The 18,942-nt window shown below is 56.4% G+C and overlaps 4 protein-coding genes across 4 annotated transcripts; 2 read left to right on the top strand and 2 right to left on the bottom strand.

The window, feature by feature from the left end:
* Positions 1-623: 623 nt before the first annotated feature.
* On the top strand, positions 624-3,567 carry GLRG_05608 (uncharacterized protein; the record flags this gene model as incomplete). The annotated part of the gene is made up of 3 exons (XM_008096293.1): positions 624-706; positions 887-3,503; positions 3,556-3,567. 3 exons carry the CDS (start codon positions 624-626, stop codon positions 3,565-3,567), a joined length of 2,712 nt encoding a protein of 903 aa, XP_008094484.1.
* Positions 3,568-4,633: 1,066 nt separating this feature from the next.
* Positions 4,634-6,910, bottom strand: GLRG_05607 (uncharacterized protein; the record flags this gene model as incomplete). The annotated part of the gene is made up of 1 exon (XM_008096292.1): positions 4,634-6,910. One exon carries the CDS (start codon positions 6,908-6,910, stop codon positions 4,634-4,636), a length of 2,277 nt encoding a protein of 758 aa, XP_008094483.1.
* A 2,149-nt stretch (positions 6,911-9,059) lies between these two features.
* Positions 9,060-10,731, bottom strand: GLRG_05606 (major facilitator superfamily transporter; the record flags this gene model as incomplete). Its single annotated transcript, XM_008096291.1, has 4 exons — positions 9,060-9,611; positions 9,684-10,266; positions 10,331-10,364; positions 10,422-10,731. The coding sequence occupies 4 exons, from the start codon at positions 10,729-10,731 to the stop codon at positions 9,060-9,062; spliced, it is 1,479 nt and encodes a 492-aa protein (XP_008094482.1).
* Positions 10,732-13,264: 2,533 nt separating this feature from the next.
* GLRG_05605 (uncharacterized protein) lies at positions 13,265-18,917 on the top strand (the record flags this gene model as incomplete). The annotated part of the gene is made up of 3 exons (XM_008096290.1): positions 13,265-17,310; positions 17,377-17,447; positions 17,518-18,917. The coding sequence occupies 3 exons, from the start codon at positions 13,265-13,267 to the stop codon at positions 18,915-18,917; spliced, it is 5,517 nt and encodes a 1,838-aa protein (XP_008094481.1).
* Between the last annotated feature and the right edge of the window lie 25 nt (positions 18,918-18,942).

Here is an 18,942-nt window from a genome sequence, read left to right as displayed (position 1 = left end):
GGGCCCTTCCCATGTTTCACCAGCCGGTTTGGGTGAATATCAGGGAAAAAATAGGGGACGGGCAACCACCTCTTCTGCACGCTAAAAGAAAGGGCCCGCCGCCGAGATTCCTAGATGCTTTGAGCTTCGACCTGGACTCTCCACTCCCCGCTTCCGGCCGCCTTCGCTCTTCGGTTCGAGACAGAAAGCAAGTGAAAGCAGAGACAGCAACTCAAGAACGAGAGACGCATCACTGGAACTCCCCCAAGTCCTATCCGACATCAGCCCAGCCGTGATAGTTTTGCTTTTTTTCCCCTTCTCTTTCTCTTTTTGTTCCGTGCTAAATTTCCCCCACCCAGGAGGACAAGACTACCTATCTGCCCTTGCCCGGGGTATTGCAAAACAGACAAGTTAGCCGACAAGCAGCAGCACCAGCAGCACCAGCAGCAGTTCTCTTTTCGGGGGACTCCAGAAGGTGGCCAACGCCCTGTCAGCAATACGCATACGCAAAGTCAGAAGGAAGGAGAAAAGAAAGGAAGAGCTGACAGTGGCTCCAACCCAAACGTCATTCCGCTCAACCCCCGCTGACGGATAAACCTCCTATTTATGCAGCTGCACTTCAGCCCAAAACCACAACCGACGACATGTCACAATTCGGCGCGACCTTCGTTCCCGGAGGGTTCGACGATTATTACATGCCCGAGGTCGTTGCACCTTCGCCTCAGCGGTACGCCTGTTCCCTCATTTTAATCCCGGCGGATCGCTCATGGGTCCCTCCTTTCCCGCTCGCTGGATCTGGAGATGGGGCCGTTTTTTGGCGCTCATCCTCTCTTTGTTCAGCCCTTTCTTTAGCTCTCCCCCCCCCCCCCTGGCCCAGCAACCTTTGCTGACTGTCCATTTTCTTCAGTGTGACGCCCCAGGTCCCCCAGAACATGCAAAACGACCTTCAGCGCATGGAACTTGAAGCCCGCGAAGTCGATCCGAACCGGAACCCATCCAACATCACCAACCGCCACGGCCGAGAGCCGTCCCTGTCGTCGGTTCTCAAGCCCGCCGTCTCTGGCGCGCCAGCTTTGCCACCGAAGGGAGGCGTCAACGCACCCACCGACGGCGCATCTTCGTCCGATCCCTATAGACCCTTCCACGACGATAGCGCGAGCGGCAACCACCTTAAGATGCGGCCCAGCGCGGCGCCCTCCTTCTCGCCCTTCCCCAAGGTCAAGGGCGACAACATTCCCCCGACGGACGAGGAAAAGGAGGAGATATTGTGGAATGCCCGCGAACATGTCCTGCACTCTAACAACGTCTCCATGCAGCTGTCATGGGCCCGTGACACCTTGGCGTGGGCCGAGGTCATCATGGAAGCCAGAGCCAGAGACCCGGACAGCGGCCGCCAGACACCAAAAGTCGAACACGAGTTGCGTACCGACGCTATCAATATCGTCAACTATCTGGTGAGCCAAGAACACCCCGAGGCCCTCTTCATAAAGGCCAAATGGCTCGAGTTTGGCAAATTCGGCTGCCGCCCGGACAAACGAGATGCCTACACAAAGTACCAGCGGGCGGCGGAGCTGGGCTACGCCCGTGCAGAGTATCGCCTGGGCATGCTGTTCGAGAACTCGAACGATTACAACAAAGCCGTCGAGCACTACTACCTCGGCGTGCGGCTCAAAGACTCGGCAGCTATGTACCGTCTGGGCATGATGAACCTGCTCGGCCAGCACGGCCATCCGAAGGACTACCAGCGCGGCCTGGACCTCATTAGGGAAGCTGCTGACCTTGCGGACGAGGATGCGCCTCAGGGGTCCTACGTCTACGGCATGCTCCTTGCCAAGGACCTTCCAGACATTGACATCCCCGAGGCCTTGCTTCCCGTGGACTTGGTGTTGGCCAAAATGTACATCGAAAAGGCTGCCTACCTCGGATTCGCCAAAGCCCAGTTAAAGATCGGCCAGGCCTACGAGCTCTGTCAGCTTGGATGCGACTTCAACCCCGCTTACTCGATCCACTACTACGGCCTCGCAGCCCAACAGGGTCAGCCCGAGGCCGCGCTTGGTGTCAGCAGATGGTTCCTGTTCGGATACGAGGGCATATTCAACAAGAACGAGCAGCTTGCGTTCAAGTATGCCCAGGACGCCGCCAATGCAAAGTTGCCGACCGGCGAGTTCGCGATGGGCTACTACTACGAGATTGGTGTTCACGTACCCAAGGACTTGCGTCAAGCCAGATTCTGGTATGAAGCCGCTGCCGACCACGGCAACAAGGATGCCAGGGGCCGCATCGATGCCTTGGACCACGAGAGGAGTCTGACCAAGGCCGACCACGAGACCACTACGCTCACGAGAATCAAGTCGCAACACGGGTCTCAGCGCGGCAAGCGACCTGACCGTTTCAAGACGCCGAACGCCATGCCGACTGTCTCGGAGAGCACCCCTGTCACTCCCACCGATGTACACCCCGGATATCCAGGTGGTTCGGCCAAGACGTCGCCTCATCCGTCCCCGAGAGTACACCCATCTCCCGGGCATGAACCTGTTGATTATCCCGATCCCTCCCGGCCTACTAGTATGGGCAACAACAGACCATCGGCATTCACCGTCAATCTCGACGGCAACTTGGCTGTTCGTCCCAAGTCGGCCGCCCCTTACCCCGAAGATGATAGGCCTGCGCCCCTCAATCTCAACAGACCCAAGTCGACGGCCCCCTATCCCGAAGACGACCTCCACGCTCGGGCATCTGGACCTCAGCTTTCTCCTCACTACAACACCGGCGGCCGTCCCCCAGCCGCCCCCCACTCGGATCGACCGGGGAGCGCATTTGGAATTCGCACCGGACCTGGCGGCCCTCCCCTTCCGGGATCCGCAGGCAATATTCGTCCTTCGCAGTCAATGGGCAACATGGTTCCCCCCGCCGGCGCCGATCCGCGCGGCCGTGTGCCAGTCGGACCTCCTTCCGGATACCGTCAGCCCAGCCCCGGGCCCGCACCCCGTCCGTCTACGGCACAGCTGTTCCCCGCCTCGGGTGGTCTTCCCTCCAATCCTGCCGCGAACAAGCTTGCCAAACAGAACCCTTATGCCAAACCACAACCCTCACCGCCGTTTCAACCGGGCAGCTACGGGCCGGGCGATTACGGCCAGCCTTCCCCGTTGCCGGCGCAGCCTGGAGGCTATGGCCAGAGAACATCGTCTATCCCCCCCGAGCAGTACGGAGGATATGGCAGAGGCGGCGGGGGGCCGGCGCCTTCGCGTGTCGAATCAATGCCGCTTAGCCCATCGGGCCACCCGCGCCCCCAAGCCGGTCCTGGACCGGCTGGTGCGCCTAGGCCTTTCCCCAACCGGCCAGACCTTACCGATCAATCCGGTCGTACGGGCAGCGCGCCGCCATCATCGCAACCGCGACCACAGCAGCAGCCCAGCCCAGCTCCTAGTGCCCAATCGGTGCCCGCGAAGAAACCACCGGCAGGCCAAGGACCTGCGACGTTTGAGGCGATGGGCATCCCCAAGGGCAAGGACGAGTCGGACTGCGTGAGTAGATTTGTTTGGCTACCGACGAGAACGTTGCTAACAAAGTGTCCAGATCGTGATGTAAACTTCTCTCTCAGATACCAATTTCACTTGATGATATGATGCTTTCCAACTTTGACATCGGGGTGGCTGGAGCGTGGTATGTAGATAGCAGTCGCTCAGTTGGGCCCATGATCCGGCTGCCAAGCGGGAATACAACAGCACCCGATGGACAATTGAACTATTTTGAGCACACGGCCCAATATCCTGGAGTGTGGTAGCTTCCAATGTGTCTGTGGTCTCAAGTACATGATCCTAACAACCCCCCCCCCGCCCTCAATTGTCTCATCAAGGCCCATCGAGTGATCAACAAGGTGACGGGGTTTGTAGACGGTGATTTTTGCGTCATGTCGGGGACTTTTTAGCCCAGAGGAACGAACGGGACTGTCCCGGGGCCAGAGACGGGTGTAAAACAGCTCCGGAAAGCATCATGCGCAGCACATGTGGGGGGGGGTAAGGATATACGCACGAAGTCATGGATTGAGAGGCGGCGTCCCGTTTGTTTGTCTGGCTTTATGTGTGCGTGTGTGCGTGTGTGCGTGCCTTGATGGAAACTGTTCTACTCTACAGGTTTATCAGGACCGCAGGCTACGTACGTCCCATGTGTTTCTACAACTTGGGCTCACTCCGTCCAAACTGACACCCGACTATCATACTATCATGACATATTCTTTTCCTGCATTTTTTTTTTTTTGTGGGTGCATCTTTCCCCGGTTTTCTCTTTTGCCTCGCAATCCTTTCTCCAATTCAGTGCCGTCCGGGTATATCCATCCGTTTCTTTCGGTATATCCACCATTCCGCCCTTTCACTGACGGCAGTGTCGTATTTCATGTCTTGCAATCGTGCCATCTATCCATCGTCTCGGTGACTGTCCTTATGACTCGTCACATCATCCGCATGTGGCAGCCACCTTCGTCTTTGGCGCTTACAATTTCAATCTTCGCCGTTATGCACGATCTTCATCTCACTCGTTCCGAGTCGTCCTGCAGGCATTCTCTTTTTACGTCCCTTTTTGTCCGGTCGAGCCTGTTCCTCATTCGTATCGTATACTTTGTATGAAGTGGATGGAAGTACGATGGACGGTTAACATATTAGTCGCACTTGCCTCTGGCAGCGGACGCCACCTCCCCTAAGGGGGCGCAAGTAATGGAGTCTGCTGTCTTGTCATTGGCCGAGAATCTGCGGCGCTTCTTCTGCCCTCGCTCGACCCTGGCCTTGAGTTCCTCTTGGTCCTTCTGGAATGTCCGAACTAGTTGAGACAGGCTGTCCACCTTGTCGGTAATGGTCCGCTCAAAGGTGGTCTGCCGTTTGTTGACGGCAACGTACTGATCATCCATCTTGATAACAGCCTGCTTCAAAGCAGTCTGCTGGTTGTCGACGAGCTGGGTAAGGGTTTCCACCTTCTTCGTTAGGGTCTCGTTATGAGCGGCCTGCTTGTCCTGAGACTTGTGCTGGTCATCGGCATGCTTTGCGATGGTCTGCTCAATTGCCGTTTGCTTGTCGCTGAGAGCCTTGACTTCGCTAGACAGGCTATCAAGTTGTCGAATTAAGGGGGAAAGCTTCTTGTCAAGACGGGCCTCGATTTTTGCCCAGGTCTCCTCAAGGGATTCGTACTCCGCCTTGGTGGCGACGGGCTGACCGGTCAAAGGGAGGCCATAGGGACCACTGCGGAGCTTCATGGCGACTAAGGTGGCGAAATCATCGGCGCTGACCGGCTGGTTACTCCATTGACTGATTGGATCGATATGCATCGGAGGGGGCGCTGACATTGTATCCACGGGGATGGGTGCCGACATCTTAGCCATAGGGATGGGATTCGTGTCTAAAGGGGCCATGGAAGGAATAAGAGCTGGACTGGGCACGGCAGCTGCAATGGGAGTGGTGGAACCGACAGGCGTGGCAGGAGCGATCGGGGTCGACGGAGCGGGACTTGCGTCATGTCGAATCTCACGTTGTAGTCGAAGGGGGCTGACCGGGTTCAAAGAGGTGGTGGTGGTCTTGCGCTTTTTGGTCCGAGGCTGATCCGCCTCGGGGTGGCCAGGCTTCTTGCTGTACTCGGATGGACGCCGCTCCACCTCGTCGTTGTGGCCTTTTTTGGGACGGGAATCGCTATGGATTTGAAGATGCCGAACCATGTCTACCTGGGTGCGGTGTCGTGAGGTGAAGTCGGCATCGCTCAATCTGCGAATGGGAGGGCTATGCTGTCCAGATGACAGCGGGATAGGAGAGAGTTGGCGCTTGGATGACAAGTTAAGCTCCCTGACCTTGGGAGGAACTACTTTTGTGAGGTTTGTGCCTGTCTTCTTGGCCATGCGGGCAGTCTTCTGAAGCTGCGAGGCAGAAGAAAAGGTCCTTTGTAGGCTCAGGGATGAGGAAGACGCATGGAGGAGGCTCGCAACAACGGGGCGTGAGAGCAACTCGGGCAAGGGGATGACGTGGCATTTGCCATGCATGTTTTGCCAACGGCGGCAAGCCTCCTCGTCGTAGCCTTTATCAACCAGGTTCAGCAAGGCGATGTTCTCGCGGCGGAAGCACTTGGCCACCATCTGGTTCTTGGCTCCGCGCTCCAGGATGATGACAGCGAGGTAGGTGGTCTCAGCCCAGTATTTGTCGCGTGCGAGACACCAGGCAGCCCAGATCTGGGCGACACGCTTGGGAGTCTCTTGGAGCATGTCTGGCTGTTGCTCCGCCATGTTCATGATGGCGACGGCGCTGCGGATGATGGGGTGGTCGGCTCGAGGGACGTAAACGGAACGACTCATGATATCCTTTGCCCAGTTTGCAATCTGGTCAGCAAGAGCTTCGTCCAAGGCGGGATGGGTGCGAGGCCGGTTGATGGAATCGTAGAGCTTCTGAATCTTGCATGGGTGAGAAAGCTGGTTTTTCTCCCAGTACTCATCGCGGAACTCCCTCTCCAGACCGTACAAGTGGACCAGCTTAAAGAACTCTTGCAGGCGGTTGGTCTTCCAGATGTCGGTTCGGATGAAGGCCTCAGATAAGAGGTATCGGTCCAGGGTGATCATGGCTCTCTGGCCCTGTTTCAAGATGCTCTTCATTTTAGAGTAGTGAATGTTGGAACCCAGGTGACGACCGACGGTTTGATTGGTCGATCGCATATCGCGAGCAATGGAGTCCATCATGGGTTTGAGGTCGGGAGTGTAGACAAGCTCGCCTCGCATAGCATCTCGTACCATTGTCTCAGAATAGAAGAGTTTGGGCTGGGGCTTCTTGATAAAGCGAGCCGGGCCGGTTGGGTTGCGGCCAAGGTTGAATGCCACGTGCCTGTCAACCTGCTCATCATGGTTGGTCTCAAAGGTTTGGCTGGCGTTACGCTTCAGGGGCGAGGCTAGTGAACCCATGGCATGCATGGCTGAGTTACTGTTGGTACTCATTGTTCGTTGGATGAGTTGTCTGTTATCATGGAAGACATGTCAGAGAAAGGAGCTGCAGGTAATATGAGAAAGTAATAAAGAAGGAAGAGAAAAGAGACAACAAACGGTACCAAAGTGAGGAAAAGAGAATGATAGAAAGGATCGTATGAGCTTGAACCTCTGTGGACAGAAAGAATGAATACACTTACTGCCGGAGCTGCAGTGGCAATATAGGTTGAGAGTGCTGCGGGTGAAGACAGACACGAGGATGGCCAGGACGACGAGGTACAGATGGGTGAGGGAGTACAACTGAATTCTTCTCTCTTGGCTGCAGGTGAAGACTTGAACGCGTCGTCGTCATCTGTTTTTGTGACAGGAGGGGGGGAAAATAGAAAGAAAACAGAAAAGCCAGAATGAACAACAAAATAAAAAAGGGCAAAAGTAAAGGTGGGAGAAGAAAAATGCAAGTACATAAAGGGAAGCAACGGCCGGATGAGGTCCCCCCACCTGCCTGGATGGGAGGGGGGTGTAGCGTAACTGAAGGATACCTTAGATAGAGAAGGTGCGAGGTGAGGTGAGGTGAGGACCGAGGTCGTGCCTTCCCATCCTGATCTTACTGCTCTTTTGGTCATTTATTGCTTCTTCCTGGATGCATTCTGCCTCGTCACTTGCCGCTTTTCTTCGTCTCCAGCAGGACCATCTGCTTTCCTGGAACTGCCTAGCTATCTTTAGGATCAGCATAAACCAACTGGGCCAGAGAGATGGGGTTAAAGGGGATGACTGACAAGCGCGGATGCGCGGAACATCGCTATGGGGCATGTTGGGCAGGAAAAGGTTGACTGACTTCTTATAACCACGTGGTCTATCCGTATTCTGATTGATATTGGAACGAAACTCGGCCAGGTGACATCCGAATAGGAATGCCAACCACTGCCGCGGGTACTTACACGATATCCACGCATCCGACTTCCATTAAAGGCTATCGGGCTCTTCCATGCATGCCACTGAGCGAGACCAGTTCAGTCCCCCCCGCGCCATGCTAGACCGCTCGTCTTCGTCCTCTGCATGGCGTTCTCTTTTGCTCTTCGGGCGGCCCATATAAAGCTGTTCGATCAGCAGAACAGCGCTGAGCAGACGTCATGACACGTTGTAACACTTGAACATTGACCTGTTGGGAACGTCGTGGTCATCGTGTGGCTACCGGATCTCCTCTGCATCTTGTAGTATTCATCCCGACCCTGAGAGCACCTCCCGACCCAGCGTCTCAGGCCTGGTAAGCCGTGTTTAAATTCCGAAGTAAAAAGGTGACAACAGACTTAACGTCGGACGTCATTGGTGGTTTGCGTTGGCAACGGGTAACCGCATCATCTGCTGGGCATCGACACCGACGCTTAAATATAATGCTGTAGCATCGTCACTAAACCGTTTGTTAGTCTTTGGATTTGGACCCGCAGCCGCAGCTCGTTGATTGGCATAAGGCACGATGATGGGCCCTCGGCCTTTTAGTAGCCAGGCTCCATCACGCTCTTATTTGGCCGGCCTACGAATATCAGCTTTCCGCCCTTCCGCAACCCTCCCGGCCTGATAAGCCCGAAGCCTGGGTCACCTCGGCGGCCCGCTGTAACGGCCGCGTAGACTCGAAGCTCGGGACGACCATCGCTCCTTGACGGCCGTGTCCTCGCGGACGCCGTCGCGTAGGACACGGGGTACCGGCTCGGTTTCAGGCACGTGGCGGTTTGTGACCCAGAGGTGTGAGGCTTCTGATGAAAACCTGTGAACAAGCCCCGTAGATTGCTGATCAACGCGTATCCTCACAGGAACGGGGCGGGGGAACACCTCGGCGCAGCGCAGGGCAGACGGTGTTACGCGGTGCCCGGGACTCTGCCTACCATCGGCGGGGAGGTTCTCCTTGTCGAGGTGCAGGGGCCCGGAGCCCTATCCATACTGTGACAAACGTGTGACAAACCAAAAGGAACCCGGAAACAGACAGACCCTCATCAGGGCCAATGCGAAATACTTACAATGAGAGATTACGGCGTCGGTTCAGATTGATCATCGTATCTACTAAATCAACCAATACGTAACGGGCAACGAACACATCACTAGCCAGATTATGTAGCTGTGGATCATCCCCCTCCCCGCCTCATCAGGTCTTGAACCATAGTCCCCCGCCAGCTTTTCTCGTCTTCACCATCCGCGCAGCAACCCAAAAGCATGTGCCCGCCATCAAACAAGTTCCCGCAAAAACCTGTGCCCCGACGTACTTCCCGTCTGCGGCGGAAATGATGGCCCCGGCAATCGGGGGCCCCGTCAACACGGCAAAGCTGACGATTGTAAACGTCATGCCCATCCGCGTACCCTGCTTCCTCGGGTCGCTCGTCAACTGGCTTAGAGCGGCAGGGAAAAGGCTCTGGATCCCGCTCGCCGCAATTCCGTAGAAGGGCGTCCAAGCGTACAGACCTGCTGTGGATGAAACGGCGACCCAGCAGTACATGAGAAGGCCGGAAGCCAGGGACATGGGGATGAGGGTGTTGATGGACCCGATGCGGTCGGCGATGTAGCCCGGCAGGAGGCGGCCCGGCACACCTACGCCGTTGAGAACGAGTAGGAGGTTGAGAGAAGAGTTGTAATTCAGGCCAATGATATCTCGGGTATAAGAGGCCAGGTAGTAGAAGGCGAAGAAAACGCCTAGGTAGTTCTATCGCACGCAGAACTTGCGTCAGCATCAACACCAGAAAGGAAAGAAAAGGGAGAAACCCATTCGGCATACCAGGAAGGATCCAACGGCGTAGAAGGTGTACTCCAACTCTTTAAATGCCGCCCACTCAACAATGCTTCCCGTCTTTCTCGGCTTCACCCTGGGCCTCAAGAACATGAATGCAACGACCAATGTGCCCATCTGCACAAACGCAATAGAGCGAATCGTCCAGCCGAAGCCAATGGACGGAAGCAGCTGCCTCACCATGGTCGGGTAGATCAAGCCGCCCGAAGAGCTGCCAATCGACACAAACCCCAGCGCAAGGCCCCGCCTCTTGTCAAAGTAGGTCGACGCCGTCGACAGCGCCGGGCAGAACAGGAGGCCGTTGCCGACCCCTAGGCAGATGCCCTGGGCGAGGAAGAAGTGCCAATAGCGCGTGCAGAAGGAGGTGGCGAGCATGCCGAGAGAGACGAGGACGAAACCGGAGATGAAGAGCGGGCGAAAGTAGCCGGCGTCGGTGAGGCGGCCGCTGAAGGTGCTTATGAAGAAGAGGAGGAAGACCTCGAAGGAGCCGATCCAGGCGATGTCGGAAGGCGGGCGGGAGAGGAGGGTGGTGTAGTACGACTGGAAAACGCCGAAAGAGTTCACAACACCCCTGGCGGGTTGTCAGTTTGGCTCGGGCGGGGATGCGCGCCGACCGGGAAGGGGATTAGACTCACCAGGTGTTCATAATAACCAAGTGGGCGCTGAAAACTGTGTGGGTCAAGTCAGACTCGTAGCCTCACCGGGGTACGTCTCGGCGCAACTCACTGGCCATCCATGCGGCCACACCTCCGTCGGGAGGCGGGCTGGGCGTGGCGCTCGACCTCGAGGTGGCCCGGCTGAGCTCCCGGCCGGCGATGCTGGCCGTGTCTGGCCCAGGGCCGAGATGGGCACTCGGGTCCGTGTTCGCGTCCTGCGCCACACGGGATCGGTCGTCGTCCGATGTGGACGGGTCGTTCCCCTTGGCCCCGTCGCCTCCGCTCTTCTCCAAGTCGGAGTCTGTGCGGACCGACATGTTTGTCACCTGTGCGTGCCTCTTCTCTGCATCTTGGGCGGCGCGGTCGGGAGGCGTGCTCATGGTTTCCCTATTGCGGAACAGCGGCGCCAAGCGGGATCCGGTCCTGAACGACTTGGGCGGGTGTATCTCCACAGTGAGTTTGTCAATGTCGTCATGCTTTTTCGGCTCGTGAAAGGACGGACGCGGGAAACTTTGGGGTTGATATGCGAATTCCCAAGAGCCGACGTGACGTGACGTTCGAACACGGTTCTAGCCCCGGGTTCGACGTCGCAACCTATTTATCTCTGCCGAGCAGTTCGTTTCGAAGTTTCCCAAGGGTAAGTCATGCGACGGTCGCCTTGAGACTGTAGGTATTTAATACGACTGCCCGAGTCATGAACAGCACTACCCTAGTACCCATCCACCCACGTCGGCGCCGACCCCGGCCGCGGCGGCGCTGGGACGGCGCGGGAGGGGAATGGGGGAATTGGCATCCACCTGGGAACCTACGCAAGCCGGGGTTGCATCGGCTAAACGAGCAGCGAAAATCCAATCTCGCGCGCGCGACCTGGTATCGGTAGACCGATGACGGATGGCCTTGCAGCCAACCACATTGCCAATGATACGGTGCAGCGCGGACAATCTTGGCTGGGATGATGAGGTGACATGCAGGAGTCAAAGGCACTGGCCGGGATGTTGTCCGTGCTGTTGCAGAGAGGGATGAACTTAGTGCCCGTCCTCCAGATCGTCCAGGTGAGACTATCTCGAGGACCACGGCGTCGGGGACGTGGACCTTGTGCCGGCGACCCCGCCGATGCCGGCTCCGGTGTCTTTTCGGGGGCCCAAGAAGGAACCAGGCGAGGCGTCGCGACAGAAGCATTTCTAGTGCGGCCCCATGCCGTGTATCGGCCTCAATTGCTTCGTATAGGTAGTTGAGGGTCGGTCGGGGACCAATATCTTTGATGAGGTATTGTTGGTTCGAAGTGATGACTCCTGGAATGGAAAAGCATTGACCAGCGGGGAGGGAAGGTTGGATGGGACACAGCGCTCTTTCCATGTCATCGTACCTACCTACCCCTACCTAGGCACACTAGGTAGGCAGATACCACACAAAGTACTATGTACGTACCTCGGTAGCTACACATGCAGTAGGTAGGTACGTATCTCAAAGTACCTACCTCACCTTTTGTTCGACTTAACATCCCGCCCTTGGTCATAAACCACCACCACAGCACGATGCATGCATTGCAAGGAAATCGAACAACTCGGATGCTCGTTTGCCTCTATATCTCTCTCTGCCTCGCTGAAGATCACTGGTTGCTCAGCCTGCTTGCCTAGACGCGCATAGCGGCCAAAAGCATAGCCGACCCTTTCCGCACGGCCAGTCCAACGCGCAACCAACGTACCAATGGCCAACGGCCGCATCATCCCTACTACTCACTCACATATTGACAAGACCAAATACGGCTTCTCTACCTGGCGACATGGCTCATCCCTGGCCAACCGGATGGCCGCCAGGCTGACTTCGTCCCTCCTCTTGCTGTCTGTTCGCTACCTTTCCGTCTGCCTTGACCCCCCAGTTCTATTCGACATCCCATTGGCAGCCTGCGTTAGTCGGGGTCGGCCTCCTGCATCATTTTCTGCGGCTTGTCGTGACGGTTGACATAGCCAAGCCGAGATCCATGTCCATGCGCATAACAGCATTCTGCGACCACGCATCCAACCCAGAGCCATAAACTCTCTCTTGACGAACCAGATGCCACCATCTCCTAACATCACCCCGTCATCTAGGTGCCCCAAAAAACCCCATGAACCTTCCAGACCGACCTCCCATTGCGGGAGTACTAGGCATCGGAGGGGGGTCACTTGAATCTACCCCCCCTCATCCTTGACTGAAATCACCTGTTGAAAGAGACTTCTTCAGATTGCTATGTGAGGCTGCGTCAGAGACACCCCATGAAAGAGGCCTACGTTGCCAACACATGAAGATTCCTGAATGGTCCCGCAGCAGCAGCCTACAGGCAGACGGCCAGTTGAGCATGCCTGTGGTGGCCATCCCTTTTAAATAAGAGTACGTTGCCCGCCCCGACCCAGGGCTTGTGATTTCCAGCTGATGAACATCTTCTCTCCAGCCATTCACCACAATCACAAACCCAAGTCCCCTTCCTCCAGAACTTGAAGGATACGGCATACATACCACCGAATCATCAGCTATGGCTTCCGAAGCATGGTAGGCAACTTTCTGACACCACCCACCTCCCTTGCAGTTATTGCACTGATACGAAGCTTCTTTAGGACTCGCTCGTCACGGAGCTTCAATTCTCCCGCTCCATGTCGCTTTTGGAAGGGTCCCGGATCGTGTCGTTTTGGGGACAAATGCAAATTTGTTCACGACAAAGCCAATAGCGATAGCCGCCGTCCCCATATGCAGCAGTCCAACCCCACGAGCAATCCTCCTAGTGCCGAACGCGAGAAGCTCTATGCCTGGAGGCGATTACGGCCTAAGCCAGCTGAGCTGCCTGTCCAGTTGGACCGCGAAACACCCAAGTACTTCCAAACGGCTTTTGAATTGGTGGAAGAGGACGTGGGCCTGGCACAAGAGGTAATCAAAGACATGGCCTCCGAGCAACGACTGCCAATCATCCGACACGTCATAGAAGGGGTTGCGGACAAAAGCCCCAAGGAGAAGGCTCTCATTTGGGAGTCTCGAATTCTTCCCCTGTTCTGCGTTCTTCTCCATCCGAGCGTCGTCGACTCCGTGGTTTTGGAGCAAGAAACAACGACTCTCTTCCGATCACTTCTGGGCATTGACGCTACCCGCCTTCGTCGCCTGTATCGCTTTCTCTTTGACCTCGTTGACCACTGGTCAGAGTTGAATTTCCAAAACAACGACAGTGACTCTGGCACGGAGGCCCTCGCGCTCGCCTGCGGCGTCTTGTCCAAAGTCATCAATACTAGTACGGCCAATATGGTTTGTGCACACTTCACCTCCATCGTCGACAAGATTCAGCTTCGCCTGGAAGTCTTTGGCAATAGAAAAGCCGACTTCCACACCATGCAAGCCGAGAAATATCTTGAATACGTCCGCCGACGCCTCGGCCTCGGCCAATCTTTGCCGAATGCCGCCCAAACCTCATCGATATCTTCGGGCACTTTGGCCGAGTTCACTCTGAGCCAGGACATGCCAGGAAGACTTTCTAGGCGCGGCCCACGTCACGACAACGACCATGCGGACATTTTAGACATAAAACTCATGCCCACCCATGAAGAGATCATGTCATCTCGGGACGAGTATCTGCCAGTTGCCAACCCTGCGCAGCATCACTTGCAAGGACTGCAAGGCTTGCTGGACAGGCACTTTCGTCTGCTCCGTGAGGACACGCTTCACGACCTCCGCAATGCAATCCGTGCCTGCGTGGATTCAGACGTCAAGGTGAAGGAGATCCGTAATAGAGTTCTTCAGTACGAAAGCGCTGTTGCCATTGATGTTTCCTTCGACTGGCGGTCCGGTCTTCGATTCATTATCAGGATTGATCAGCCACGAGCAGCCAAGGGCCTGGACAAGATGGGTAGAGCAGCTTGGTGGAACCAAGAGAAGAGGCTCGCGGATGGGAGTCTTGTTTGCATCGTTGACAAAGCCGGCAGCATCTTCTTCTTCCAGGTGTCGAGATCCACCATCCGCGATGCCGACAACAAGACACAGCAAGTGGAAACCGGAGAGCCAGAACAGGGTCCACGCTATAGCCTGCCCGACGACAAGGACTACGCCTATGTGCACTTACATTTGGTGGAAACCGGCACTGCGGAAGTCGAGAGATGTATGTTATGGTTCAAGACGACGGGTCTTTGGCAAACCCGTCGGCTTCTCGAATTCCCATCCATCCTTCTGCCGGCCTTTGCGCCTCCATTAAAGGCACTGCAGAAGATGTCACGGAGGATGGATGTGCCGTTCCAAAACCTCCTCACCCTCCGATCTGGCGACGAACCACCCGAGAACCCCCCGCCCCTTTATTCATTGAGGCCGGGGTTTTCGTTCAACCTCAGCTGCCTATCCAACGACGGGACGAAATTGTCCTATGCAACTGGTGAGGCTCCCACGCCATCGGAGCTCAGCCGACATTCCACTTTGGACTCGACCCAATCCGAGGCCGTCCTTAACTCCCTGAGAAGATCCTTTGCCTTGATCCAGGGCCCCCCTGGCACTGGCAAGAGTTACACTGGAGAAGCTCTGATCAAGGTGTTACTTGCCAACAAATCAAAAGCAAAATTGGGACCAATCATGTGTGTTTGTTACACCAATCACGCCCTGGATCAACTGTTGGAACACTTACTGGATGATGGTGTGCAGAACATCATTCGCGTCGGCTCCCGGTCCAAGTCAGAAAGGTTGGGTTCGGTGAATCTGAGGCAGGTTGTCCAGGTTGAGACACGCACGAAGATGGAAGGCCGATCACTATATGAATCCATCGACGTTCTGAATAGTGACACGGCCGAAATCACCACGAAACTATCAAAGTTCAAGTCTCTCAACACCCATGACAAAATCCGCCTCTTTCTTGCCGAGAGCCACCCCTCACAGCACGACCAGCTTTTCGGACCAGAACCCGAAAATGAGGAAGGCTGGCAGACTGTCCGCCATGCACGGAAGAAGGTTTTGAATGAGTGGCTGTCAGGTGGTTCCACGGTGAGAACCAATCGTCCGCTCCCTGAGCTCTATCGCCTACGTCTATCGAATTTGTCTCACCAGGAGCGCATCGTCCTCTACGAGGACTGGCTGCAGGGAGCGCTGCGCACAGAGCTTGAGAAGCTCACTGGGTTGCATGAGGCATACGAAAAGCACAAAGAACACAACAACATGGTACGGAGTGCCATTGACTTGCGGTGTCTCCAGCAGGCGAACATAATCGGGGTCACAACCACGGGGCTGGCCATGAACCTCGATCTCATACGGCGTGTTCAGGTCAAGGTCCTCCTCTGCGAGGAAGCAGGCGAGGTTCTGGAAGCCCATCTCCTCACCGCGTTGCTTCCCACGGTTGAGCATGCTGTCTTGATCGGAGACCATCTCCAGCTTCGTCCTCAGATACAGGACTGGAGGCTTCAGCGTGCGAACCCGGCAGGGGCCAAGTACTCTCTGGACGTGTCCCTGTTCGAGAGGCTTGTTCAGCCACCTCTTAATGTCCCTAGCCTTCCGTTCAGCATCCTCGACACGCAGCGCCGCATGCATCCGTCAATATCGGAGCTGGTGCGATTCACACTGTACCCGTCTTTGTCAGATTCCGATGGGGTCCGCGAGTACCCCGAGGTTTGTGGCTTAGCCAAGCGACTCTTTTGGCTACACCACGAGAGTCCCGAATCGGGACGGCATTCTGACCATGAATCCATCGAGACGTCACATTCAAACGAGTTCGAAATCGAGATGGTCTCGGCGCTTGTCTGTCATCTTCTGAGGCAAGGCGTATACAAATCGGGGGACATCGCCGTGCTGACGCCATACCTGGGGCAACTGAAAAAGTTGCGACAGAAACTCGGATCCATCATGCAGATCATTGTCAATGACCGTGACACGGAAGATCTGGCTGAGATTGACTCATCTGACGAAAGACCACAAGCTGCCTCTCGGGGAGAGGCTGCAAAGGCATCTGCCATGCACGGGGTTCGTGCCGCAACAGTAGACAACTTCCAAGGCGAAGAGGCCAACGTTGTCATCGTGTCGCTCGTCCGCAGCAATAACGAGAAGAGATGTGGCTTTCTCAGCACTCCCAACCGCATCAACGTTCTGCTGTCTCGCGCAAAGCACGGCATGTACATCATTGGCAACTCCAACACCTCGAGCCACGTGCCCATGTGGGCTCAGGTCGTTGAGATACTGCAGAACAGCGGTAACTTCGGCCGGGAGCTGGAACTGCAATGTCCGCGGCATCCGGAAAGCAGGAGTCTGGTTTCACAGGCTGAGCAGTTTATCCAGTTCTCGCCGGACGGAGGATGCAACCGCAAGTGCGATCGTCGGTTGGCCTGTGGCCATTCCTGCACCGGGCCCTGTCATTCAGACTTTCTCCATAACGCCTTGAAGTGTCTCGAAGACTGCGTGAAGCCCAAGGAAGGCTGCGATCACGCTTGCCGGAAACGCTGTGGCGAGCCCTGTGATAAGCTATGCCGAGAGGTGCTGCGTGGCGTCGGACTCGAGCTCCCGTGCGGTCATACAATTGACACGGTGGAATGCTGGAAAGCCCAAGATATTTCCAACATTAGGTGTACCGTCCAAGTCAACAAGCAGGTTCCCGGATGTGACCATACGGTCAAGGTGCCCTGCCACGTGGATGTTGCCAGAAACAGTTACCTGTGCAAAGCAGAGTGTGGTTTCCAGAGGCCCTGTGGCCACACATGCAAGATGCGGTGTTCGACTTGCCGCACACGAGAGGACGGGGAGGTGACCGGAGAAGACCATGGGATATGCAGACAGCCTTGCGAAAGGCCTTTCACAGCATGCAGTCATCGCTGTCGAGAGGCTTGTCATGGAGACATGGGCTGTCCGCCCTGCTCTGCCCCCTGCCAGAACCAGTGCGTACACTCCAAGTGCGGGAAGAAGTGCCACGAGCCCTGCGCCCCTTGCGCAGAAGAGACGTGCTCTTCCAGCTGTCCACACTCCAGTTGCAGTATGCCGTGAGTTCTTGCCTCCAAGACGAAGAACCCGATTGAATAGCTAGCTGACCCTCGTCGATTTCACAGATGCGCAGCACCGTGCGATTGGATTCCTTGCACGAAGCGGTGCCCCAAGCAGTTGGAGTGCGGCCACCAATGTAAGTATATCGCACCAGGTGTCAGGCAGCCCGCTTTGGTAAATATGCGGAATGCTAACTGTATGCCAAGGCCCTTCCGTTTGTGGCGAGCGTTGCCCATCCCCGAGATACTGCCAAGTATGCGCCGTGGAGGATATAAAAGACAGGACCGTGGACTTCATCATGATGGAGAACTACCGGTCCATCGAATTGGACGAGGATCCATGCATCTTCCCAGACTGTGGTCATTTCCTGACTCTCACGACAATGGATGGTCAGATGGGCCTAAGGGATCACTACGAGATATCGCCAGAAGGCGCGCCCGTAGCTCTCAAGACCGGCTCGGAACCCTTCTCCGTAACTAAAGTCAATGTGTGCCCCGAGTGCCGAGGGTCTCTCAGGAACATTTCGAGATACGGAAGAATTGTCCGCCGTGGTCTGTTGGATGAATCAACCAAGAAGTTCATCAGCTGGTCTCGAGGGGCATGGGAGGCACTGATGGAGGCGTTCCTCGATGCGCAAGACGCCTTGCAGAAGACGGACAGTGCTGGTTCCGTGTTGCCCGCAGAGCACCCAGGAGGCTTCAGCCTTGAGGGCTCCCGATCAGACCAGGTGAAGCGGGTCCTCAAGCTCACCGGGACGAAGCGACATAAGAGCCTGAAGCGGCTGCGGAGCCAGATGGCGGACTTCTTCGGGTCAGTCAAGCGAGACGAGCAGCCGTACCAGCGGGTGGCTCACCTAGTCTGGCACGCCAATAAGCGGCGCAAGACCAGCGATTTCTCCTTTGACGAGTCGGCCATCCAAATGGGCGGAGTGCTGCAAGCCATGAGCCTCCTCCTTCGCTGCGACCTGCTACTCATCTCAGACTACCTCGGCCTGTGCCGCGCCGCTGAGGGGAACGTGGCGGCGAAGGCGGCCAAGATCGATGTGGCGCCGCACATCCGGGACTGCGAGAGACTGATCCATGCCGCGTACACGAGGAACTTCCACCGACTGGAGCTCGAGGGACACATCTTACTCGTCAAGTTCTGCTCCTTGGCCCACCCCGATGACACCATCCCGACGAAGACGACAGTCGGCCCCGACGTGGAGGCCCCGGCACGAGACAAGGTCAGAGACCTCGGAGAGCGCCATCTACAGCTGGCAAGAGAGCTCGTCCGACAGAAGCCGTCGACGGCCCCGCTGGAACCCGAGCTCGAGGCCGCGGGACGCATGCTGCACGGCGGCGTCTTTTACAACGAGGTATCGGCCGACGAGTTGCGCGAAGTCTACGCGGCCATGAGCAAGGAGTTCAGGGGGACAGGTCATTGGTACACATGCCTCAACGGGCACCCGTTCACCATCGGCGAGTGCGGCATGCCCATGGAGCGTGCCCACTGTCCGGAATGCGGTGCCCCCGTTGGCGGTCAGAATCACGAAGCGGTCGAGGGCGTACGACGTGCGGAGGATATTGAGGCAATTGCTCACGGTGTAGATAGAATGGGGCTCTGATACAGAAAAGATAGACTTGGTCCGC

Source organism: Colletotrichum graminicola, assembly GCF_000149035.1.
Source record: "Colletotrichum graminicola M1.001 genomic scaffold supercont1.19, whole genome shotgun sequence".
Taxonomy (NCBI): Eukaryota; Fungi; Ascomycota; class Sordariomycetes; order Glomerellales; family Glomerellaceae; genus Colletotrichum; species Colletotrichum graminicola.
This window is presented reverse-complemented; position numbering and strand designations above follow the sequence as displayed.